Source organism: Eucyclogobius newberryi, unplaced genomic scaffold, assembly GCF_026437365.1.
Source record: "Eucyclogobius newberryi isolate DKJ021-1_F unplaced genomic scaffold, fEucNew1.0.hap1 SCAF_6, whole genome shotgun sequence".
Classification (NCBI taxonomy): Eukaryota; Metazoa; Chordata; class Actinopteri; order Gobiiformes; family Gobiidae; genus Eucyclogobius; species Eucyclogobius newberryi.
In genome coordinates this window covers 11110341-11135339 of record NW_027316278.1, presented here as the reverse complement: position 1 = coordinate 11135339, position 24999 = coordinate 11110341, and the positions used below count along the sequence as shown (strand labels likewise).

Below are 24999 nucleotides of genomic sequence, written 5' to 3'. Positions count from 1 at the left end.
TGGGAGTCCCTCGAACAGCTCCCAGTTCCAGTAGGATTTACTCATGGATCTATGGATTTACTCATGGATCTATGGATTTACTCGTGGATCTACCCATGGATCTATGGATTTACTCATGGATCTATGGATTTACATGGGAATTTTTTCTAGTCAGAGGTGGGAAAATTCCCAGTTGCCTGGAACGCGCCATATAATTTGATGGTTAACACACTTTGACCACCAGAGGTCACAACTTATTCATACATTGTATGAATAAATTCTAAATAAATTCTATTCATATAATTCTAAAGGAAGTGTCTACAGATCCGCGAAACTGCCATGTTATCTTTTGCCACGGCTCCTGAAACTGCTGGGCTATTTGACCGCGCCGGGTTAGACCGCACCAGGTTAGAGTTAGGTCTTGGGGTTAGGGTCAAGGTTAGGGTTAAGGTTAGGGTAATATTTACTATTTATTTTGTAGGATTGTGTTCATCTTTTCTTCATCAGAACTCTAGCCACCGTACAAATCTAATATTCTAAACCCTCTGAAAATGCATTCAGGGTTTCATTTTCTTACATTTGTACAAAGTGATAGGATTTATCGTATTTTATTTGTAACATTCACATAAACTGTAGGTACTAGTCATCTGGACAATGTTTTAAAAATCAAGACGTTTTGACAAAGTCATTTTCAATCTGAAGGAGCTATATTTGATTTATACAGCTCTTTATGGACGAATGAAGGATTACACCAAATTCATATGTACATTATTTTATTAACAAGAATATCCAACAGAAACAACAGCATGTTTTTAATTAAAACACTTTACTCATTTATTGGCTATTTTAAATTAGCATAATTGCTTGTTATTTAATATTATTAAATATATTGTTATATATATTGTTGGTCAGATTGTCCTTTACCAAATAAAACATTCATCAATGTGTGTGCATAAGAACAATTCAGTTGTATAAAACTATTGTCACTAAAATTCTGCAAAACTGAAAAGAAATATGACAAAGCTTATTCTGTTTTCACACTTCAGACACTACAACTGGTGATAGTGTAAATTGTAATCTCTCTGTCCAAATAAAATATTGAGTAGATGTATTTTCTGCATCAGTCAAACGTTTTAACCGTTGCCAAGGCCTAAACCAGCTGAAATCTTGCAATATCAAAAACGTGACAAAACACAATTATTACAATCATTTGCCTGGATCGTTTATGCCCATTGTCCACATTAATATTTCACTTATGTGGCTTCAACGACTCTACAATAACCAACAACGGTAGACAATGAGCTCTAAAATGTAATCGAGAATGTCAAATTCAGTACAAACACTCAGCCATAAATTAAAAATATTCCACATTCATAACTTTACAGTGTTACATTTATATAGATAATATATAGCATAAAAGTCTTTCCAAATTCTTTCATGTTTTACTGTCATAATGTGTAATCTGACCTGTGAGTGGTACCGTAGTCAACTGAGGGTAATAAAACGTGGAGCTTGTTGTCCATAAATATGTCGAGGATTAAGAATTTCAGGCTAGACACCACACACTACTCTTTATGTGCACATCGCTACACTTACACACACACACACACACACACACACACTACTCTTTATGTGCACATCGCTACACTTACACACACACACACACACACACACACACACACACACTACTCTTTATGTGCACATCGCTACACTTGCACACACACACGCACACACACACACACACACACACTACTCTTTATGTGCACATCACTACACACACACACTACTCTTTATGTGCACATCACTACACACACACACACACACACACACTACTCTTTATGTGCACATCGCTTCACACACACACACACACACACACACACACACACACACACACTACTCTTTATGTGCACATCGCTTCACACACACACACACACACACACACACACACACACTACTCTTTATGTGCACATCGCTTCACACACACACACACACACACAAACACATACATACATACACACACACACACACTACTCTGTATGTGCACATAGCTTCACACACACACACACACACACACACACACACACACACACACTACTCTTTATGTGCACATCGCTTCACACACACACACACACACACAAACACATACATACATACACACACACACTATCCACTACTATCCACAATGGCGTACACTATGAGTCCGATAATGATGGCTCCCACTGCGATTCCGATAGCCATCAAAATGATTTTCACTCTGTTGTGTTCCCATCGTTTCTTCTGCTTCACCTTCACGGTTGTCTTTTCGAAGACTTTACTCTGGGGAAGAAAAACAACAACACGACAACGTTCCAGTCAAATGTGTATTTAATAACTTTCATTCAGAAGCATTTAGTGAAGTAGATTTCCTGTGGCGACTCACTATTGTCATATTGTTTTTTCCCTTTAACAATGCCCCACAATTACCGCACTTTGGTCTGGACGTCCGCCGCAGTTCCTCAATAAGTCCGGGGTGTTTATGCGCTGCTAATTTTAGTCGCCGGTCTTTTTCTAGCCCCTATAATAACACTCACTTTTCCACTTTTCCGCCGCGTGATGTGAGGAGCCCCCTACGTGGGAAGGAGGCGACCCGGCGTTTGACCCGGATGGATTCGAGCCCAGTGGCACATCCTGGACTCTCTCTGTTGTACCCAGCTCCCCTTTCTTCATCGTAGGAAACAATAAGAAATACCTTTCCCAAAATATCCCCCGTCAGGATGTAAAATTGTTACATTTGTTTTCCCTCGCCGCTCCACCTTAGGGTATTTATAGGCAGCAAAGTGACATTTCCGACGCTGCTCCGTGGCATGTGTTGCAGGAGTTAAGCTCATCCGTTGGACCCAGGAGTTTGAAAATAGTTGTCTAAAGTACATTGCCAAGAATTATGAGTATAATATATTTGACTGTTCTTCTGTTTTCATTGTTTTAGTAGAGGTAAAGCTGATGTAACACATAAGGGCTTAAGCTCGTTAGACAACTATTTGACAGTGTTTTGTTTTTTTAGTTTAGCTGATTCTAGTTGTAGTTCTTAAGTTCTGAAGTCGTTAGTCATGTCTAATTGTCAAAGATCGGCTTGGGTCTTTTTAATCGAGACGTCCACAGTCTTGGTTTGGAGCAGAGATAAGAGTAAAAAAATGACACTTCTTTTGTGTTAAATGACATTAAAAGTTTGTCATCTTTGTCAGCTCGGGAAATTAATACGGAAATGCATTTTTCTTTGTTTGTATAAGACAAAATAGCCTAAAATTGAAAGTAGGAGTTGATCAATATGGGAGGAAATCGTGATGTTTGTTTGGTGCAATGTTTTAGTCATTTAGTATCACAACCTTTAACGAAACCAGTATTGAGTGTCAATTAGTTGTTTATTGATGACAAACACTTCAATTTGAAAGAGGGATGTACAACGAATATTATAATTCGTTTTTAACCGTGCACAATACTGTTCCACCTGTTTCTGAATGTTTTGAAATCTTTTATTTACGCTTTAGTCGTGCTTGATTTGGGGTTTGAAATGAAGTAACGATGGAAGTTTGAGAGGTACTTTTTTGCTCCAAACCAGGCAGTATTTCCTGTGTGAAGGCGTTCTCACCTTTTGCAGCATTTGGTCGGCGCGCTCCTCCAGGTCCGTGAGTTTGCCTGCCCTCTCGTCGGCCTTGTTTAGATTGTCCAACATGATGACTTTGACCTCCTCCACCTCCTCCTGGGTCTTCTGCAGGCGGCTCCTCCCATTCTCCTGGGGGAAAAACCAACAAACAACAAGGTGTGGGATTAGAGAGTCATAACAAAGAATTAAGAGTTAAATATGGGTTTCACTGGGAAACAAACGGTGATATGAATTTGTTTTAGGGTAAATAAGCCTCTGTGAAAGTCACCTACAAAAGAGTGCGACAATTAAGCGCTGATGTGTCTTTTTGTGCCACATTTTGATGAAGTAAGATGCTGAAAAACATTAAAATTAAGAGTATTAAGATTAAGGTTCAAGCACAAGATGAAGTTCCAAGATGGCTCCGCGGGCGACCTGGTGTTTCGGTGCACTTTGTGCTCTTATCCATCAGAACCACAACTCCTATAGATCTAGTTCCAGTTTTTTAGCATCTGCAGCAGAATTTGTCCTTTTTTTGGTGAGAGTGAAACGCAGCAGACGAGGAAAACGAGCGGGGCCCTCGTGCGCCTTAGGAAACTTTCCTTTCTAACGTGAACTAACTCTCCAACAAACTGGATGAACTGGCGCTGCCGATGAGACTTTTCTTCATCTCATGGTTTGTGCTTCATGGAGACGTGGCTCAGTGAGTCGGTCCCGGACTGAACCGACTGGACCCGTACTGACAGACAATGGGAACTCTCTCTGACTGTCGTCTCCAAACATTGCTCTCCTGATCTGGAATATCTTTTCATCAACCACAAACCATTCTACTCCACGTGAGTTCGCCTCAGGAGGCCACTCCCCTCAGGCAGGAGGCCACTCCCCTCAGGAAGGAGGCCACTCCCCTCAGGCAGGAGGATCCGCTCCATCCGGACCAGAACCTCCCGCCACAAGAACAGTTTATTTTCCTCTGCCGTTGGACTCATTTTTGGATTTTATATATCTTGCTTTATCATTGCTCATTGTTTTATGTTGCACCGAATCACCAAAGCTTGTGAATTTGTTCATTGGCAATTGCAATAAACCTTTTCTGAAAAATGGACAAATGGACCATAACATTAATCACAAAAGTGCTTTTAATAAATCAGCTCTTTTAAATACATATTTTGTTTTCTGATTTTCCTCTCTTTCATCTCTAAATATTTCCTCTAAACTCTGGGTATAAAACATTTGAACACAGTAAAACCTAAAAAGCATTAGTTAAAATATAAAGGTTGGAAAGTGGAACAGACATAGCCGTTTTTGTTCATGACAAATTACCCATGATGAGAATAAACTTTTGAAACACATTTGAAAACAACAAGCAGGCTTTCAAGTATTTCACGTCATCTCTAGAGGATCTTGGTTTATTTTCCTCTATACAACACCTTATATAGATTACAAAGTAAAGGAAATCAGAACGTTGCAATTGCAGGTGCAAGGATGTGGGCTCAGATTCAAAAACGAAACAAAAACATGTAAATGTGATGTAGAAGAAGTCCATGTCAGCTGCTGCGCTCTCACAGGTAAAATAAGACACAGGCAAATGTCCTTCCGTTGACACCATAAGAACATAAATACAGTTTCTGACTGATGATACTTTGACATATTCTCAGGTGAAGCCACTTTGATCTAAATGCACATCCATCAACATGTGACATTTCCAGTTGATTAGGAAAGATTAGGAAAGGGTGGTTTGTTTTCTTGCTCTTATTTTAGCGATATCACACTTTTATTAACTTCCTGTTGCATTGTACACCTTTTCCCTCAACTCTATCAATCTGTCAACTTCCAAACCCTCACACGAGCAGGACTTCCTCGTAGACTGCTGAGCCAAGTCATCATATAGGTTCAAGATAACATTTTGTGTTTACCCAACTAATGAGGCATATATTTAGGACCACTGCCTGAATAATACAGTTGTTAGACAGCAAATGGACACATCTTAAAGCCCGCGGTTCTCTCAACATGCCAGTCTTATGGGAAATGACTATTACTCTATTACAACAGACATGTCACAAGCAACAAAGATCGAAAGCGAGTGGGTCAAAGCATCTTCACAACGGCCGCTCTAGTGTGTTGTTTCGGTAACATATTACACATTACATACATATTTACACAAATCTTAGTGATTAAAGTGCATAGGCTGCTTTAAAGTTTGCACATACCACATCGACACTGGGACTAAAGATGACTAAACCCTAAAACTAAACCTGGACCATGACTGGACCAGCTCTAGAGCAGGACCGAGCTAATCGAGCATCGGGACTAAACCGGGACCAAAGTGTGAATGCAGCGGGAAAGTTAAAACTGGGTGTTTCAGGAGCAAATCTACAGTTTAAGCGTCTCCTGAATAATAACGTGGCTCTGTCAGACAAGAGCAAAGTGAAACCTGCAAAGAAAACTGAAACACGTAACGGTGATGAAACTTGCAAAATGAGGTCGAGCAGGTTTTTCTGCCCCGGTCGTCTGTGTCTGCTGTAACAACAGACCCAAGCGCTCTGCAGGACGAGGGACTCATGCGGAGACACTGGACCAACGCGAAGACAGAGCAGAAAAAGATACGAAAACAAAACTGGAACACCTGCAAGAAGACATGATACGCACAAAATAAGTTAGTCCTCAGTCTTGATTGAAGCGGTGATGTGATGTGATGCCGTTTGAGGATCCTGGTGGAGCACGTTTATGGACAAAAAGTGTTCTCTCTTTTAAATACACTAAATTCACACATTTTACCTTTAATTTTCTGGCTATTGCAGCTTAATTTGACTCATAAAACATATTTTCTCTAGAACCCGTGTATAGACCAGCTAACAATTATTCGATTACTAAATTAGTTGATTTGAATAATCGATTAGTTGTGATTAATCAATTGACTTGTTGCAGCCCTAAACAGTTTTGGCTGAAATCCACAATTAAATCAATGTTTAAGTTCTGATTTCATATTTGCACGTTTGAAGACAACGCTACGGTCAAATAATAAACTTTTTTTTGGGAGTTTTGGATGAATAATAAGATGTCACGATTATTCCGTTTCACAATATAATCGTAAGAACCAAAAAATAATAATTGTGACCATTTTTGAAGCAAAATCAAGCCTTTTTAGCTCAATCTATAACCCAACAAATAAACTTAATGAAAATAGAATTTTTATCTGGCTTTTTTTTGTCAAATTTAACCTTCTTTTGTAATTCGGAAAGTTCAATTTCGTAAAGCTGGTCATAAGCTTGAGGTACAGAAACATGTCAGACCAGAGGAGTGAGAGAAAATGAAAGAGTGTTTTTTTTTAAAGCTTTCTACAAGCTATCTGTTCTTACTTCTGTACCTACTTGTGTTGCAACACTGGAATTTCCCCATTGTGTGGAAAAATAAAGGCTTATCTTATCTTAAGATTCCTCTTTCGTCACAGTCTCAATAATTGTGAATAATTGATAAAATTGTCATGTTTTTTCTCACAATAATCGTAACTCTTAACATTTGATATCGTGATCCCTAATGAATAGTGAATAAAACAGTACCCTACATGTCCATTACTAGTTCCAATGAAAGACTATTATTTTTAGTTACATTTTAATACTTGAGGTTAAGGTGCACTTTATTGTCCCTGAATGGAAATCTGTCCTCTGCATTTGACCATTCATTCAAGTGACTGAAATCGTGTAAACACAGGGGCCTTTGTTACCTGTTCTGATAAAAAAAAAAAAGGTGTGTTTGTTTGCTTTTGCCTCGCCGTGACCTCAGCCCTTTGACCCCCGAGCATCAGGAAGACAAGGGAGTGTCCTTGTCTCCATGTGACAAGGACAGGAAACACCTCGATGCTCTTCATATTTCTGTCACATCCTCAAACCGTCTCACAATACAACACACATCAGTGTAAAGTGTTTCAGGTCCAAACCACAGGACTAAGTAGAAATCAGGATTAAACAAGGACTAAACGCGGTCTTAAAAAAGGGTTAAGCCTAGAAATATCCAAAGAACGACTAAAAAAAGAATGATCTCAGAACTATATTCACTCAAACTGTTATTTTTTGCGCAGTGAGAGGTCTGGACTTGTGTGGTTCATACATGTCTGAACAGGTTTGTAACAGGTGTGAGCCAAACAATGTGGTTTAAATGTTGTAATTTATTTTTTGAAGACTGAGAAGAAACCAAAGTGCATGGCAAGTAAGCTAGATCTGTGGATTTGGAGATGGTTTCCTTAACTTCTGTGGACCTTTAGTCGATTAATCGGTTGATAGCGTCTTGGTCAAACTAAATGTTCCTTGGTTGACTACATTTTGCTGGGGGATTTGAAAGGATTTATATTCAAAAGCAGGAACAATATTGTGAGATTTTGAATATAAGCTGCCTTTTACGTAGTTTAACAGTAGTTTTCTATACAAACATTTGTAACCGCACGCTCTTGTGGTCTTGTCGCCGCACTTTGGGTCACATAAATGGTCAGATCATAGAAACATTGAATCGATTTGAGAGCCTTTGCCAGCTTTTAGTCGACCACAGCCCTGCAAGAGAGAGTCGGGGCATTAAACCGTAATGGTCTCACCCTCCGCTTTACTGCTCGGTTCCTCAAAAGTAGGTCTGTGATGGAGCCCAGTTGGCCTGATGACGAGGGGCAAACACATGAACAATGGGGTGTTTAAAATTCACCCGGAGACGTCTGCCTCAGGAAGAGCTGCCCAGGCCAAATCCTCTCTTTCCTTCCTGTCCACCCTCTTTCCCAAAAGCAGCGGGCGCATGATTTCTGTGGATGTTTCTGAACTTACCTGCAAACCTGGATGTGGCGTGATGAAAAATGTGATATTACGGGCGATATTAAGGCCAGCTGTGGTATCATACAAGTCTTAAGTCTAATAATGTCGGTGCGAGCTCTTGACCCAAATGTAAAGAGCTCGCTTCTAGCTTTATTTAATCCAACTTTTGCAGTATAAATCGCATGTTTCTTTTGCTTTGTGAAGGTGATTCCATTTATTTCAGTGTATGTTACATTAAACTTCAGCATAAGCTTATTTTTCTGTCCATCCAACTCAGAAGGACAGCCAACTTAACACTGGCGAGACAGATCTAAGCAGCGTTTTGTCTGAAGACACTAAAGTTGTAGCTTATCCATGGTGGTTCAATGGTTAAAGCCCATTAGCACATGCTTAAATAGAGGCTAATTCAAGATCTCAACATGTAATAACCAGTTTATTTCATTATTGTATTTATTTTCCCACCTAATCTAATTTTTTATATGATAAAACATAGGCCCAGTGCATTATCTATTTACATTTATGTTCATTCATAATCCTAAACCAAAACAAAGGGAATACTACTGCTAAGCTGTTATTATAGCTTATTGATAACCATTATTATTATCATTTTGGGCAAAATAGAAGAAACAAGACCAGAGAACAAAACAAAGATGATAATAAATAAATAAAATAATAAAAGGCACAATGACATAAGGTCCATTCAGTGCAAAGCTCCTGAAATGTGTGATAACCACCATTTTCAATCTAATTTGAACTTTTAGTCAATATTTGATCCCATTTCCCACAATAAAGAGCAATAACTGTCAGATCAGAAGTATTATAACTTACTCTGCACATCATAATAAACATATACATTGATCTTGAGGCTCGTTTGACCGATGGGACTTTGCCCTCTTGACTACATACAAACACCAAACATGTAAAAGTGTTGTTGTTCACAGCAGATGTTTACTGCCAGTGATATGAGCACATATTATTATTATTATTATTGCACACTTACCATGGCTGCTGTTTGTGCTGAAACGCGTCCAAGTGTCACCGGATCCACTGCATTGACTTAAAAACCCAACGTGTTGCAGCGTGAAGTAACTTTAAAAACTGCTTTAAAAGACGTGTAACTTCCTCTTTCTTCTTGCAATTTAGTGCAGCCCCTGTAGAAGATCCTGCACGTGTGTTTGGAGCGGTTTTTGGTTCAGTTTTTCTCCGTCTTGCTTCCCTTTTCTGTCACTTTCACTCTCTCTGCGGTGACTTTGCACAGACTGTGGTGCGTTCACGGGAGCGCGGAAACTTTAGGATTGGGAAAGCTCGGCCAAACGCCCCTCCCACCTCGGCCAAACGCCCCTCCCACCAGGAGAAACAACACAGGCTGGAGGAAGTGAACTTCTCCGGCATCCTCCTGGAATATGGTTTATATAATAATAATAATAATAATAATAATAATAATGAGGTTAGGGCATTATTATTTATTTTACAAAGATAAAGATAACAGTGGTTGATGGGCAAGACACTCCCCCCTCATGCACTGGACCCTAACTTACACTATTAATAAACATGTGTTAATGCATTTTTTCATTCAAAGGCCTGGGCTTCACTGCTGCACGCTTTATTGTGAATAATCAGAGTTAAATATAACGTCCGACAGATCCACGACTCTCTCCTCTGATGGCGATAACATGTAAAGTTATTATTTACAAAGTAGGCTATGATTTATTTACTATGTTAAATGTAATGCTCTCTTTCCAAGCATGGTTGTTTGTGTCACAATAAGTAATTTGCTCATTCTCTCTTGTGTACCACATGTTTACTCACATTATTTTATAGAAGAGACAGAGAGGCATGTTCTTAAAACTATTTGAGTCTGGTTAAACTTAGAAATTATTAATAAAAACATTTTTTGACACAAAGCGATTATGCTCGATACCCGATACAGATTTTGATACCGATAAAACACAATTTTAATGGCCTTTTAATTGTCCTATACTATTTATTCTAAAGCTCTAAGGTACATACTGACTTAATCATGTGCAATACTGTCATACGCAATAATGTCATATTCATGTGCAATACTCATACACAATAATGTCATATTCATGTGCAATACTCATACACAATAATGTCATATTCATGTGCAATACTCATACACAATAATGTCATATTCATGTGCAATACTCATACACAATAATGTCATATTCATGTGCAATACTCATACGCAATAATGTCATATTCATGTGCAATACTCATACACAATAATGTCATATTCATGTGCAATACTCATACACAATAATGTCATATTCATGTGCAATACTCATACACAATAATGTCATATTCATGTGCAATACTCATACACAATAATGTCATATTCATGTGCAATACTCATACGCAATAATGTTATATTCATGTGCAATACTCATACACAATAATGTCATATTCATGTGCAATACTCATACGCAATAATGTTATATTCATGTGCAATACTCATACACAATAATGTCATATTCATGTGCAATACTCATACGCAATAATGTCATATTCATGTGCAATACTCATACGCAATAATGTCATATTCATGTGCAATACTCATACGCAATAATGTCATATTCATGTGCAATACTCATACATAATAATGTCATATTCATGTGCATATAACTGATGTAAATAAGTGAGTGTTTACTTTTGCCACTATTATTATTATTTTTGTCTCATGTTATTTTATTTTTTATGTTATTTTTCTTTTTTTCTTTCTATTCCTTATTAAGAGTATGAGGTTGAAGAGTTTTGTTTTTTAAGCTTCCTATAAGTTATCTGTTCTTCTATCTACTTGCGTTGCAATATCGAAATATCCCCCATTGTGTGGACAAATAAAGGCATATCTTATTTCTTTTGTATCACTCTTTGCTACATATAAATACATCGATTTTTGCTACTTTTGACAGCCATCACACTGTACATTTTCACTGATTTCCTCATTTGAGCGGTGGATTTGGCTGGGTCCGTTGGGTGTAGTCCACTTCGACTTGGCTGAGGTGCCTGCACAGCTCCACCCAGAGAACATGCATGTGTAATGATAATCTGATATACCCACAGGGACATGCAATGGGTTTGTAGCGCACAGGGACACGTTAAACTGCACTTTTCAAATTCCTTCCACTCCATTGCCATTTTTAAGTTTGTATGTAAGCAGTTCAGAACTCTAATGTCGCGTTAAACAGTGGCGCACTTGTCTTCCTGCTTTTTGTGTGACGTTATTGGTGTCGGTTCTTAAGGGCATCTTTGTCTGGTACTTTAAACACTTACTGCAATTTTGACCTTCGGACTAATGAACAAGCAAGCGCAAAAGAGAACATTACACGACTTATCCTTCGTGCAGCATTTATCTCGGCTGACAAAACACATGACTAAAGCTGTTGCTATTTCATTTGAGAGGTAACGATTATTTCAAAATATATAGAGGGTCCTGCAACTGACAGTTCATTTTCATTGTTGCTATTATCAACCCCAACGACCTACTAAATTACAGACTCTAGCTTCTTGACCCCATTCACAGTAAGTGTTTTGGCTCCGTGAAAAGTAAATACAGAAAGTCAATAAATCAGTCGATTCATATTGTTGTAACTTGTCCAAATTGAAGATTTAACTTCTTTAAAAATACACATTTACTTAGGGTAAGTAAATGTGTTTATAATTTTGTTTAATGGAAATGAAAGGTCAAATGTTCATTGAATAATATTTCAGATCTGGTTTCAGGTTAAATTTAGTCCATGTTTATAGAACTCGGGATGAAAACAATCGTTACTATGGAAATCCGCCATGTTTGTTGCCAGTGTGCTAAACGACATTCGCCAAAACGAGCCCAGCCCAGTTTTAATCTAGGCTTAGTTCTGGTTCAGGTTTAAACTTTGTTTAAAGATAAATTTATTATTTTAGTTTCTATAAATCCACGTTGAACTGTCAATGATTGTCTCGGACCAATAAAACTAAATTAAATCCCCATCTTTAACCCTAAAGTATTTGGCAGGATTTACATTGGTGGAGACATGTCCCAAAGGCACATATACACTTGGATGTCACACCCTCTTTAATGTGACCCATAAGTGTCGCTGTCTGTCCTCCCTGTCACCCTCTCAGCTATTAACATTCTTTCCAAGTGTTTTGAAATAATCAGGCGAGAAATATGGAGGAGAGAGACGTAAAGGTCAGGTGTAAATCAGCCATGCAGTACCTCAGAGGCTCCCCAAGGGGCCCTGGACCACACTTTGAGAACCACTTTGTTGGCTCAAAGATCCAAGGCTAAACTCAAACATTGAATATTATATTGGCAGTTATGATGTAACTTTTGAATGATAAAAACATAAATAAACCTTTATATTTTCTCTTACTTCTTTATTTACATTTATGTTTTTGTGTGACATCCTAATCATTTTGTGAGCTTTTTCAAAATAAGAAAAGTCAGTGAAGTGTTCCTGAAACTCGTTCAGAAGAATCACTCCTCTCTGAGAACACAACAGAAACAGACTTGTCTTTATAGATCCCAAACTCGAGGTTGTAAGTGGCACGCTCAGAACCCCTCAGACCAGCACATACCACAAGCACAGCTGTGATTCTGCTGCAGGATCCACGCTCAGCAGAGAGTGTTATACAACAGAGATGCACATGACACTCAGCTGTTGTGTTGTTCATATTCAAGAGGGTTTTTCTTCTTGGTATTTGACGTTTTATTAACTGTTTATGGGACTATGAGCTGAAGTGTGCGGCAGTTTAAATGGAGGAAAGCGCTGGACATGATGTTCTCAAGGAATAGTTAAACTTGGGTGACTGGAGAACATAGTTTTATGATTAAAAGTGTAGAGGAACTTTAAGATAAGCTGTTTAGTTCTTTGCTGTGAAGTTTGTATGATCCGCATTTAACTACACATTTAACACATTTGTATATTTTGTCTGCACAAAAATGTCAACAGGAATGAAGATGAAATTAATACAAATATTTTTAGCAAAAACAAATGCAGAGGCTAAAAAAAATAACATATTGAAAAAATTCTTCTTTTAAAAAAAAAAAACATTTCAGCACTGAGCTATGACGATATAATATCCTCTTTTCATGCGACACTGTCCTGTCTAATGAAGTCTTTATGGGTCTAATTTAAAAGAAAAGAATAGCTCATTTGTCCTTGGTGGAATTTCAACGTTTTATTTGAGCAGGGTCAAAAAACGTTGCATATTCTGTGTTTTCTCATAGAAATGACCCGTTTGTTCCACGTCCCACTCGGCGACTTCATGCACTTCTTCTGATTATTTCACCAACATTTGCCTTGGGACAGTGGCTTTCTGTGCAGCTCTCAACACAGATGTTAAAAGTCATGTAATGTGGGTAAATGTCACTAAAGTGATTGATAAATGTGTCAATAACACACGAAAAACTGGAAAAAACAGGAAAAAACAAAAGAAAACGATTACTGTATTTGACACGCATCAGTTAAATATTTTCTGGGAAATGGCACATCAGCACCGTCTGAGTCAAAGATTTACTCCACAAAAGACCCATTCTAGGAAACGCTGCCCAAACACAAAAGAGTATGTTCTCTCCCTGATGCCAGCTTTAGTGTGTGTGTGTGTGTGTGTGTGTGTGTGTGTGTGTGTGGTGTGTGTGTGTGTGTGTGAGAGTGTGTGTGTGTGTGTGTGTGTGTGTGCGTGTGTGTGTCATGAGCAGCTGAGTGCATTCGTCAGCGGCTCAGGAGGCAGTATCAGTCTGGACCTTTGGTCAAATTTCCACTTTTAATTCATTTACAAATCCTATTAAACATGAATGACTTTGGACTCTGGACTTTCCCTCTGGACTGTCTCTCTGGACTGTCTCTCTGGACTTTCCCTCTGGACTTTCCCTCTGGACTTTCCCTCTGGACTTTCTCTCTAGACTTTCTCTCTGGACTGTCTCTCTGGACTGTCTCTCTAGACTTTCTCTCTGGACTTTCGCTCTGGACTGTGTCTCTAGACTTTCTCTCTGGACTGTCTCTCTGGACTGTCTCTGTGGACTGTCTCTCTAGACTTTCCCTCTGGACTTTCTCTCTGGACTTTCTCTCTGGACTGTCACTCTGGACTGTCTCTCTGGACTGTCTCTCTGGACTGTCTATCTGGACTGTCTCTGTGGACTGTCTTTCTGGACTGTCTCTCTAGATTTCTCTCTGGACTTTCCCTCTGGACTGTCTCTCTAGACTGTCTCTCTGGACTGTCTCTCTAGACTGTCTCTCTGGACTGTCTCTCTAGATTTCTCTCTGGACTTTCCCTCTGGACTGTCTCTCTGGACCTTCCCTCTGGACTGTCACTCTGGACTGTCTATCTGGACTGTCTCTGTGGACTGTCACTCAGGACTGTCTCTCTGGACTGTCTATCTGGACTGTCTCTGTGGACTGTCACTCTGGACTGTCTCTCTGGACTGTCTCTCTGGACTTTCCCTCTGGACTTTCCCTCTGGACTTTCTCTCTAGACTTTCTCTCTGGACTGTCTCTCTGGACTGTGTCTCTAGACTTTCTCTCTGGACTGTCTCTCTGGACTGTCTCTGTGGACTGTCTCTCTAGACTTTCCCTCTGGACTTTCTCTCTGGACTTTCTCTCTGGACTGTCACTCTGGACTGTCTCTCTGGACTGTCTCTCTGGACTGTCTCTCTGGACTGTCTATCTGGACTGTCTCTGTGGACTGTCTTTCTGGACTGTCTCTCTAGATTTCTCTCTGGACTTTCCCTCTGGACTGTCTCTCTAGACTGTCTCTCTGGACTGTCTCTCTAGATTTCTCTCTGGACCTTCCCTCTGGACTGTCACTCTGGACTGTCTATCTGGACTGTCTCTGTGGACTGTCACTCAGGACTGTCTCTCTGGACTGTCTATCTGGACTGTCTCTGTGGACTGTCACTCTGGACTGTCTCTCTGGACTGTCTATCTGAACTGTCTCTGTGGACTGTCTCTCTAGACTTTCTCTCTGGACTTTCCTTCTGGACTGTCTCTCTGAGTTTAAAATATTTTGCATTACCTGAGGATATACGTCCTTAACTGCATGGTGGTTTTGCCTGGAATGCAACAGAGTGTGGCATTAAACTTCTTCTCTTCTCCATGGAGACAAGCAGGTGACGCCATGTTACAGGTCAAATCTGTGGAGAGGCGATCGCAGTAATAATGTGTGTGTTTTTAAGGAATTTCTGTTGCAATAATAATAATTTTTTAAAAACAACTGTGATTGAATAAATGGATACCTTTAATGCCATACTGTGGAATATTCCAGAGTGTCAGTAGCGTATCCTTGGAGACAAGCAGGTAAGGAAAGATAAACAGTGCACCAGAGTTTAAACAAGCCTAACCCTCTCCTCCATTTACGCCCAGCAGTCAGTGACCTGATCTCAGCTGGATCTGTGGAAGTAGAAGTGTGGGAACATCTTAAACAGAGTCTGGACCAAACACTGCCGGAGACAGAGTCACTGGTGCTGAGGCAACATGAACAATCCGAACATTTCAATCAGAATCTGGAAATGTAATGTTTTGGTGTGAAATGTAAGATAAGATAAGATAAGATATTCCTTTATTGTCCCACATGGGGAAATTTCATTGGTACAACGCAGGTAGATACAGAGGTAGATACAGAAGAACAGATCACTTATAGGAAGTCTGAAAAACACTTTCAGTAGAAGATCTCCTATAAATAAATAAAAAAAAAAAATAAAAAAAAAACTCCCATAGACAAATAAATAAATAAATACATAAATACCATTGCATGTGATCACGACAGTAATTGCACATGAATATGTGTCACGACAGCACATAGATTGCACATGAATTTCACATGAATTGCACATGAATTCCAACAGCAATTGCACATATGACAGAGTTGCACATCAGTATTAGGTTAGGTCAGTATTGCGAGTGTTCAGTACTAACAGTTTTTGTTATAAAGTCTGACAACAGCAGGAAGGAAAGACCTACGGAAATGTACTATAGCTATGTAAAATGAAAGAGTTTTATAACTGTGCAGAAGCGGCCAAAGCTGCAACTAGAGGTGGGCATTGTATCGACATCTAGATAATACTGTGAATGGTGTTTTAAAGATATTATTTACAAGGAAAAATGAAAAAAAAGTGATGTTATAATCATTAAAATAAGAGCACAAAGTGATATTTCTGAACTTGTGTGATTAATTTGAGGGACATTTCACAATTGTCAGAAATGAAACCTCAACTACATTTAAAAACACGTTTAAAGTCGGGACACTGTGTCACTGCTTACATTGATGTATTTGTTGTGATTTACTTTTACTTGACTTGCTGCATGTCATTCCCCAGTCTCATTCCCACCCCAGACTACACTGTCCTATCCAATAAAGCCTACAGACCAAAAATGAATCAATATGGTGACTGAAGGCTTCTGAATAAAGCATATGTTGACATTTTGTTGTAATATTGTCAAGTCTTTGTCACAAAAAGTCTCTTTGTTTGTGTTTTAGAGTCTTTGTAACTCTAAAACAACATGATTCTCCTTTTATGATCAATGATAAGTGGATTTATTATTGCAGGCTTCATGTAGAGACAAATAAACCGGCATTGACCAATCTCCACCGTGTCAGATTGTGGAAAAGACGACATAAAATAAATGATCTTGAATCCACCTAAAGCTAGACTTAACAGTAGAAAGTATCACACACTCTCGGCCAATCAATATGTTTTCAATCAAGTTTAGACCTATTTTGAACCACTTTTATCATCATTTTTCATCCTGCTATTCAAAAGAAAATAACACAATGCACAAAAATATCTTATCAGTGATTACTTTTAGAGTCGATTTTTAAACCAGCACTTGTACTTGTAATTGAGTGTAATTCTGGCATGTAATTGTAATTAGTTACATTTAAGAAATCATACAGTGTCCCAATCAGCCCCTTATCTGCTCCTTTTCCTTTTACACCAGCGACAAACATTTAAAACAGCCCTGTATCATCTGCTCAGAGCCTGAAATCACAGAATACACAGATTGTGGTTTAAATTCTGCATTTTAAATAGTGTGTTTAATTGAGTTTTGTGTAAAAGATTGATCCAAAATGCTGCTAAAATTGCATAAAAAGTACCTAGTATTCTGAATAGTGTTTTTCTTGTGTGCTTTTTTGGCAGCAGTACTTGTATTTTTACATTTTCAATACTCTTTCAACCAAGAAGTACGTGCTGCCAAAATTCAATTCTTGAGAAAGTACAAAAAAAATACTGCCCAGCGTTTTTATAGTTTAGTGCAATTTTAGCAACATTTTCCATATTTATGCAAAACTTTATAAATTAAGTTGTTTTAACCCACGTGTCTTTATCGGTTTACAGCAGTGCAACAAACTACAAGTGAAAATACATACACAAAAGTACAACTACCCAAAGAATCTACTCGATTACAGTAACTTGAGTGTTTGCAGTTTGACACTTTCCCGCCTGTGAGTTATAAAAACCGAGGAGCTGGATGTGGTCTTGATCTGAAGCACATGTGAGCATTGGCAGAGGCGTAAACATCTGTGCCTCTCAGTTACACCCTGTCTCTGGTCACACACACAGGGCAGTGAGGGAAATCTGGAGTCTACGGTCAAGAACGAGGCCGGATATTCATCATTTCAAAGCCTAATTTTACATTAGAATCTTGTTTTGTCCAAAAAGATGTTTAAACTGCAGAGTAAAGAAGATAATGATCAATTATCAACTAATACAGGACAGAAGTAACGGAATATAAGTCTCAGGGAGGCTGTGGAAAGTACAAAAGTAAACGTATTGTACTTCAAATCTTTAGGTATCTATAGTTTACTTTAGTCATGTTTACGGTGGATACTTTTTACTTTGACTTCACTACATTTGTACTCCACTATACTTTTGAACTGGACTGAAGTAGATAGTACTTTTCATTTACTACTTTTCATATAAATCAAGCCTGTAAAACAGCCTATTTCCATCTGCGCAATACAGCCAAAATCAGAAGAATCCTGCCTAAAAGTGATGCTTATCCATGCATTTGTAACGTTTAGATTAGACTACTGTAACTCCTGCTCGCAGCGTGTCCTAAAAGCTCCATAAAAAGCTTTCAACTGGTTCAAAATGCAGCAGCACGATTACTAACAGGAACTAAAAGAAGAGAGCACATTACACCGGTGCTCGAGTCTCTTCACTGGCTCCTGTCGAATTTAGAATTGAATTTAAAATTCTACTCTTGACCTACAAAGCCATAAATGACACGGCCCCATCCTACCTCAATTATGCTATAGAACCATATCATCAAACAGAGCTCTTCGCTCTCAGAATGCTGGCCTTCTGGTGGTCCCAAGAGTCTCTAAAAGCACAGTAGGAGGTAGAGCGTTTAGCTACCAAGCTCCTGTGTTATGGAATCAGATCCTGTCATGTTAAAGAGGCCGACACAGTCTCTTCATTTAAATGTCTTATGATCAGGCCATTTAGGAAAGTTGTAACGTTTTAATAAAGTACATTTTTGCATGTGCAACTTTCACTTTTACTACTTAGCCTCTGTATCTGTACTTTTACTTAAGTAACAAAACTGAGTATTTTTTTCACCACGGGCTAAAAAATCTAGACCTAGATCCATCACCTTATGTGTAAAAAATGGTAATCCATGTGACAGTTCTATTACGTCTCTTACTCACAGCACAGCTCTAAAAGTGTTTCTCTGATGTCGATGATGGTTAAATAAGTCCAATCTGATTATTATCTTCCCATTTTAACTATCAAGTGTATTTTTTTCCAAAGTGTGTTAAGTTTTGTTCACAAAGTGAAATGGTTCATATTCTGAACTGTTTTCTGACTTTAAGTCTTAGCAACGTGTAGACAATGTGCCATATTTATAAAAGTTTCAGAAAATGTGCCGAAACAATAAAAAAAAAGAAAAAAACTGCAAAGATCTTTTTAAAAATAATTGTACACTTTGACCTTCTAATTAGGTCTCAAGGGCTGAAATTAAATAGAAAAGAGAAATAATAGATAGTTTATGTTTTTAAAGAAGACTGGTCAGTAGAAAAGGTTTCAAAGAATGCAGAGGTGGAAAGTACAAATACAAATACTAAGTTGGTGGTGTTTTTTTTATATGGTATATGTAAACTTGTAGACTTGTAATCAAGTATATTACCAGGTTCTTTAGGTACAGTTAGAGCTAAAATGCCTTTTATGGCTTTATGGAAGTTTGGATGGAAAGCACTGGGGCGCCCTCTTGTGTTCAAACCAAGCAAAAAAAAACCCCACTAAACTTCATGCACATGTTTTTGTCTATTTAACTTATTTTTCACCACAAGTTGGAGATAAAAAAAAAATAAAAATTGCACCTCATTTACACCGAAAAAAAAATACTCTTAACCTTTCATTAAAAGGCACGTTTTTTTGTTGAGCACAATTCGTAGTAAAAGAGGAAAAGGTGCATTAAAACGACAATGTGAACACATGAAAACAGAGGTAATCATTATAAAACTTACATTAAAAGAGAAAAGTGCGGATTTGAAAAAAATCAGTTTAAAAAAAGATGTCTGTAGTGAAAGTGAAACAAAAGTTGTGGTGATTGAAAGTGAAAGTGGTGATGGAAAACCAGTCTGTGCTTGGCATGAGTCAAAGGGAACTTCCAAAGAGCTGGTGAAGTGGAGTGAAGTTCTGTTGTGCAGGAGCAGAAAAAGAGAGGAAAAAGTGGAAACTACAGAGAAGTCAGGACTAAACACCAGCAGCCATGGTAAGACACTATTATTCTAAAAAATGTTAAATAATTTGGTTCTGTTTTTGTTCACTACTGAAATCAGTGTGTCTTGAACTGTTGGTAGAGGTTTCATTCATTCATTCATTCATAAAAATCTACAAATTTAGTACTAAGGAGGTTTGTCTTTAAAGTGCTTCAGGTCAGACTGTCTCTGAAAGCAGCTGATGTTGTTCAAAGTGCCTTTGACTGACAGCACATGTTGACTGAAGGCTGTTTTAATCCAATATTTTTATCAAATCATTTTATTTTCTGTATTCTGATGCATTTTTGATATAATATTATGTTTATTATGAGGGCCCCAACAGTCCATGCATTTTCCTGCTCCGCCCCTGCTGCAGCCTCCTCCTGCTCCTCTGCAGAACAGATCGAGGCTCTAGAAAACACTACAGGCCGCAAACTATTGACGCGTTCTGTTGCATTTATGAAAACAAGATTTAGACATTTGTAAGACGTTGAACCACTTTGTCTTTGCACGTGCCGCTGTGTCAGCTCCGTGGTTCACCGCGCCAACAGGACTCATCACATGCCTTGTTTCATTCTCTCTTTGTCACGGTTTATAATTGAATATGTGGCCAATTTTCACCAAGCTAAAGACCATTTTGCTCTTTTTGGTTCGTAGAACATGTATGTGAAGTTCCCAGTTGTGTCCCTGATCTGTCCGTGAATTGATTAAAAAAAAAGACAGACTAGGCCAACTGAAGTCTCTGTTTAATTGTAAAGAACAGTGCTGCACAAATAGACAGTGTCATTCAGTCCAAAGTGCCTGGTCTGGCTGGTGCCCCTCGCTGCACATGGTGCCCCTCGCTGCACATGGTGCCCCTCGCAGCGCTTGGTGCCCGCCCCTCGCTGCACATGGTGCCCCTCGCTGCACATGGTGCCCCTCGCTGCACATGGTGCTCTACGCGTTCTGTGCCTAATGGGAGCAGCAGCATTGCTTTTTTTGCTTTTTATATGTACATATTATGAATAAACAGTTGAATAATTACAGTGTCAAATTTCCAAGGGACAGTAAAACACACTTTAACCATAAGTTTGTTTTGTGATTTTTAAAGAATCTTCTGCAGAAAGCCCAGGACGAGGTGGAGGAGGTCACAGCCATCATGAAAGAAAACTGTCAAAAGATTGAAGAAAGAGCTGAAAACCTTGAAAACTTAAACAGACGAGCAGAGGAACTGAAAGAAAAAGTGAGTGTTTTCATTTTGCGTCGCGTCTCCATTTACAGTACGTGAAGTTCTAGAGTCATGAAAAGTCTTGTAACACAATCAATCGTCAGGCTTTTAATTGTTACTGCTCGGGAAAACTTTGCGTGTGAAATAAGTCAACACAACTCTAGGTGCAACTCTAGATGAGGTGCCACTACAATTGAAACACTGACCTTAACTACAAACTTGTATTAAAATATCAGACATTAAGACATTGATTTAGCTCTTGTTTTTTCTACAGAGTAAAGTGTTTGAAAAGATGACCAGAAAACTGAAAGAAAAGAAGAAACACCCTTTGAAAAGAATCTTGAGTGTCATTTTAATTGTACTCGCTGCTGCTGCTGCTGCTGTTGCATTGTGTGTGGTACTAATATAAATATCAACCTATGTTTTATTTTTTTGTACAACGTCAATATTACACTATCATATTCTCAGGCTGTAAATCTGTTTTTTGATGTTTGACATTTCATTTGTTTGCTAAATTTCAATTGATCTGAACTGTTTTGGTTGCATGTCTTTCTCACACTTGATACAATATCAAACGTATTGTTTATGATTATGACACTATTAAAAAGCACTTTGATTGTAAATTATGCCTAATTGAGTCCTGATTGGGTTTTAATTCCGAGCTGTGAAGGACAAAACAAACTCATCAATGTAGCAGTGAGAATTATTGGCGGAAATGACCATCTTTACAAACAATTTTTGAGGAAGTGACATTGACTCAAATAATGTTATGTTTTCACTGTCTGGACTGGATGTTTGTGAAGCTGAGACTGTAGTTTTGGGCTCTGATTTCTGATTTAAACCAATCAAACCTTTGTAAAACAGTCTAATTTTTGTGTGGTCAACATTAAAACGCAATTTCCTTAAAGACTAGAAACGTTGCTGGGTCTTTGCCAGTTTGTTTTGTTAGAATTCCACTTCATCACTTATTGCCAGTTTATTATCATTATCGTGCCAAGGTGCTCTGGCACAATCTCAATAACCATGTTGGATGAAAGTGTTTTTCCTGAATTTAAAAAGAGTCAGTGTGCTCTGTGGTTCATCTTCAGTGCTGTTTAAAACTCAGAGGTCTCACCACTGCACAGAGAAGTTTACAACTCAAAAAGGTTATTTATTAATTGTAACAATGAAGGGAGGGGTAAAGGGAGGGGGCCGTGTACAAAGAGCAATGCACATGGACAGAAGTGAAAGCATTGACCTGGAAGACAGCCCCCAAACAAGTTCTGCTTTCAGGTAGACAGAAAAGATTGAGTCGACTGATAAAACGCTATAGACTGCATCAAATCCATGTCCAGTGGCTATGGTGAGTGAATACAAGTCAATATCTGCTCTAAATGATTCAAGTTGGTTGTTTTATTTGTATTCATGGAGTGAAATACAAAATGTGTTGTTGTTATTATAAAAATGAACAAGAATGTGCTGCTGATCTTCTGCTTCACAACATGTTTGGTGGTGATTCTTCCGGCTCCTGTAGTTTTATTCAAAAATCCAACCAAAATGATTTATTTGCCCTTCTCAGGCTGCGAAGAGCCGACTGCAGAAAAGACAGGAAGAAGCGGATGAGGTCGTTGAGATCATGATAGATAATTTAGAGAAGGCTGGAGAAAGAAAAGACAAACTGAGCGACATGGAAGTGAGGGCGCAGAATTTAAAAGAACAGGTGAGTGGCACACAACGTTTCTGGTGGAAGAACTGCCACCTGCTTGTCATGGAGGTCTTGTGCTTTGCCTGAAATGTTCCACAGTACGGCATTATAGCAGTTTTTTTTTTTTTTTTCTTGCTCAAAAACACATTGTAAAACATGCATTATACTGTGTGAGCAGGGCCACCTCTCCACAGATCTGACCTGTAATTTGGCTTGGTGTTGTCACCTGCTTGTGTCCATGGAGATACATAAGTAAAAAGTTAAGGGGGAAGTTAACCTCTTGTACTTCTACTTCTTGTACTTGTACTTGTACTTGTACTTGTACTTGTACTTCTACTTGTACTTCAACTTGTACTTCTACTTCTTCTTTATACACACACAAATGAGCTAAATATGTTCAATTATTCGTTTGGTAGATTATCATTTCACTGTTTACATTTTTTTGAGAACTGTTGTTTTTTGTAGGGTAAAGTTTTCGAGAAGAGGACTAATAAACTGATGGAGCAGGAGAAGAAAAAGTATGAACAATTAAGTTTTGGGTTCTGTTCGACAAAAGAAGATAAAGAACAAAAGAGAGAGCGGTTAATACCGTGTGTTATTGGAGTGGTATTGGGCATTATCATTACAATCGTAGTAGTTGTCATTATATTTGTTTTGTGATGTATATTTGTACTTTGATGCCTGGTTGTGGACTAAAAGTGAACTTTTCTGGGGGAAGGTCTGACACTCTGCTCCACTGCACCTGCACCTTTAAGTCCCAAACAATTACTAACTCTTTGTAACTGGAAATCAAGGCACGGCATAGGTCATTATGAATCACTGTGATTAAATCAACTTTCAAAGAAGTGTTTTTTGTTGTTTTTCCTTCATTCATAAATGTGTCACAAATGTTATGTTACATGTGGTCTATATGTATAGACTTTACACTACTTGATCAGACTGTCTGATGTCTGTCTGACTGTCTGGTGTGTCATGGAATATTACTGCTTTCACTTTCCCTGTATTGTTGAGAAAATTGTGTAACCAAAAACCAAAAACTTGCCAAACCACTTCTTCAATTTCTCAAAGGTTCATGGGAATCCAAATCCTTTGTCAATTTGGTAACATTCTGATTGTGTCTCGTACATTTGGACCTGAAATAGATATGTGCACTTGGCTTTCTGGAGTACTTTTTTTGCCACTGTCAGTTAACCTATTTTTTGTTTAAACTGGGAACTTGCTTCTGCGATACAAAATAATGAATAATGATATGAAACATCAAGACGAGTTTTTCATATTTTCAGAAATATAAACTATTATAGAAATTACAGTGAGGAAAGTAAATATTTGAACATCCTGCAATTTTGAATATTCACCCACTTAGAAATGATGGAGTAGTCTGAAATGTTCATTGTAGGTGAGTTTCCATTGTGAGAAAAAACAATAATCCGGAAATCACATTGTATGATTTTGAAACAATTTATTTGTATGTTATTACTGTAAATATGTATTTGAACACCTGCCAATCAGAAAGAATTCTGTCTCTCAAAGACCTGTTAGTCTGCCTTTAAAAAGTCCACCTCTTCTCCACTTATTCATCTAAATTAGTAGCACCTTTGAGCTCGATAGCTGCATAAAGACACATGTCCACCCCACAATCTGTCAGACTCAGCCGTGGGCAAGACCAAAGAGCAGTCAAAATACACCAGAGACTACATTGTAGACCTCCACAAAGCTGGAAAGAGCTACAGGGCGATCAGCAAGCAGCTTGTAGTAGCAATTGTTAGAAAATGAAAGAGGCTAAAAATGACTGTTAATCTCCCTTGGACTGGGGCTCCATGCAAGATCTCACCTCCTGGAGTATCAATCATGATAAGAAAGGTGAGGAATCCGCCCAGAACTACGGGACGAGCTAATCAATGACTTGAAGAGAGCTGGGACCACAGTTTCAAAGGTTACTGTTGGTGATACACTACGCTGTCGTGGTCCTGCATCGCACAGAAGGTTCCCCTGCTTAGGTCAGCACATGTCCAGG

General features: G+C 38.5%; 1 protein-coding gene across 1 annotated transcript; it reads right to left on the bottom strand.

Moving 5' to 3' along the window:
- Positions 1-799: 799 nt before the first annotated feature.
- vamp5 (vesicle-associated membrane protein 5) lies at positions 800-9600 on the bottom strand. The gene is made up of 3 exons (XM_072433844.1): positions 9389-9600; positions 3605-3748; positions 800-2295 (listed from the first exon to the last, which is right to left on the bottom strand). The coding sequence occupies exons 1-3, from the start codon at positions 9389-9391 to the stop codon at positions 2143-2145; spliced, it is 300 nt and encodes a 99-aa protein (XP_072289945.1). The 5' UTR covers positions 9392-9600; the 3' UTR covers positions 800-2142.
- Positions 9601-24999: the final 15399 nt, after the last annotated feature.

Excerpts from the sequence above, each read along its gene's own strand:
- vamp5 (XM_072433844.1), bottom strand. Across the intron at positions 2,296-3,604 it reads CCGACCAAATGCTGCAAAAG|AGTAAAGTCTTCGAAAAGAC; the intron begins GTGAGAACGCCT and ends TTTCTTCCCCAG.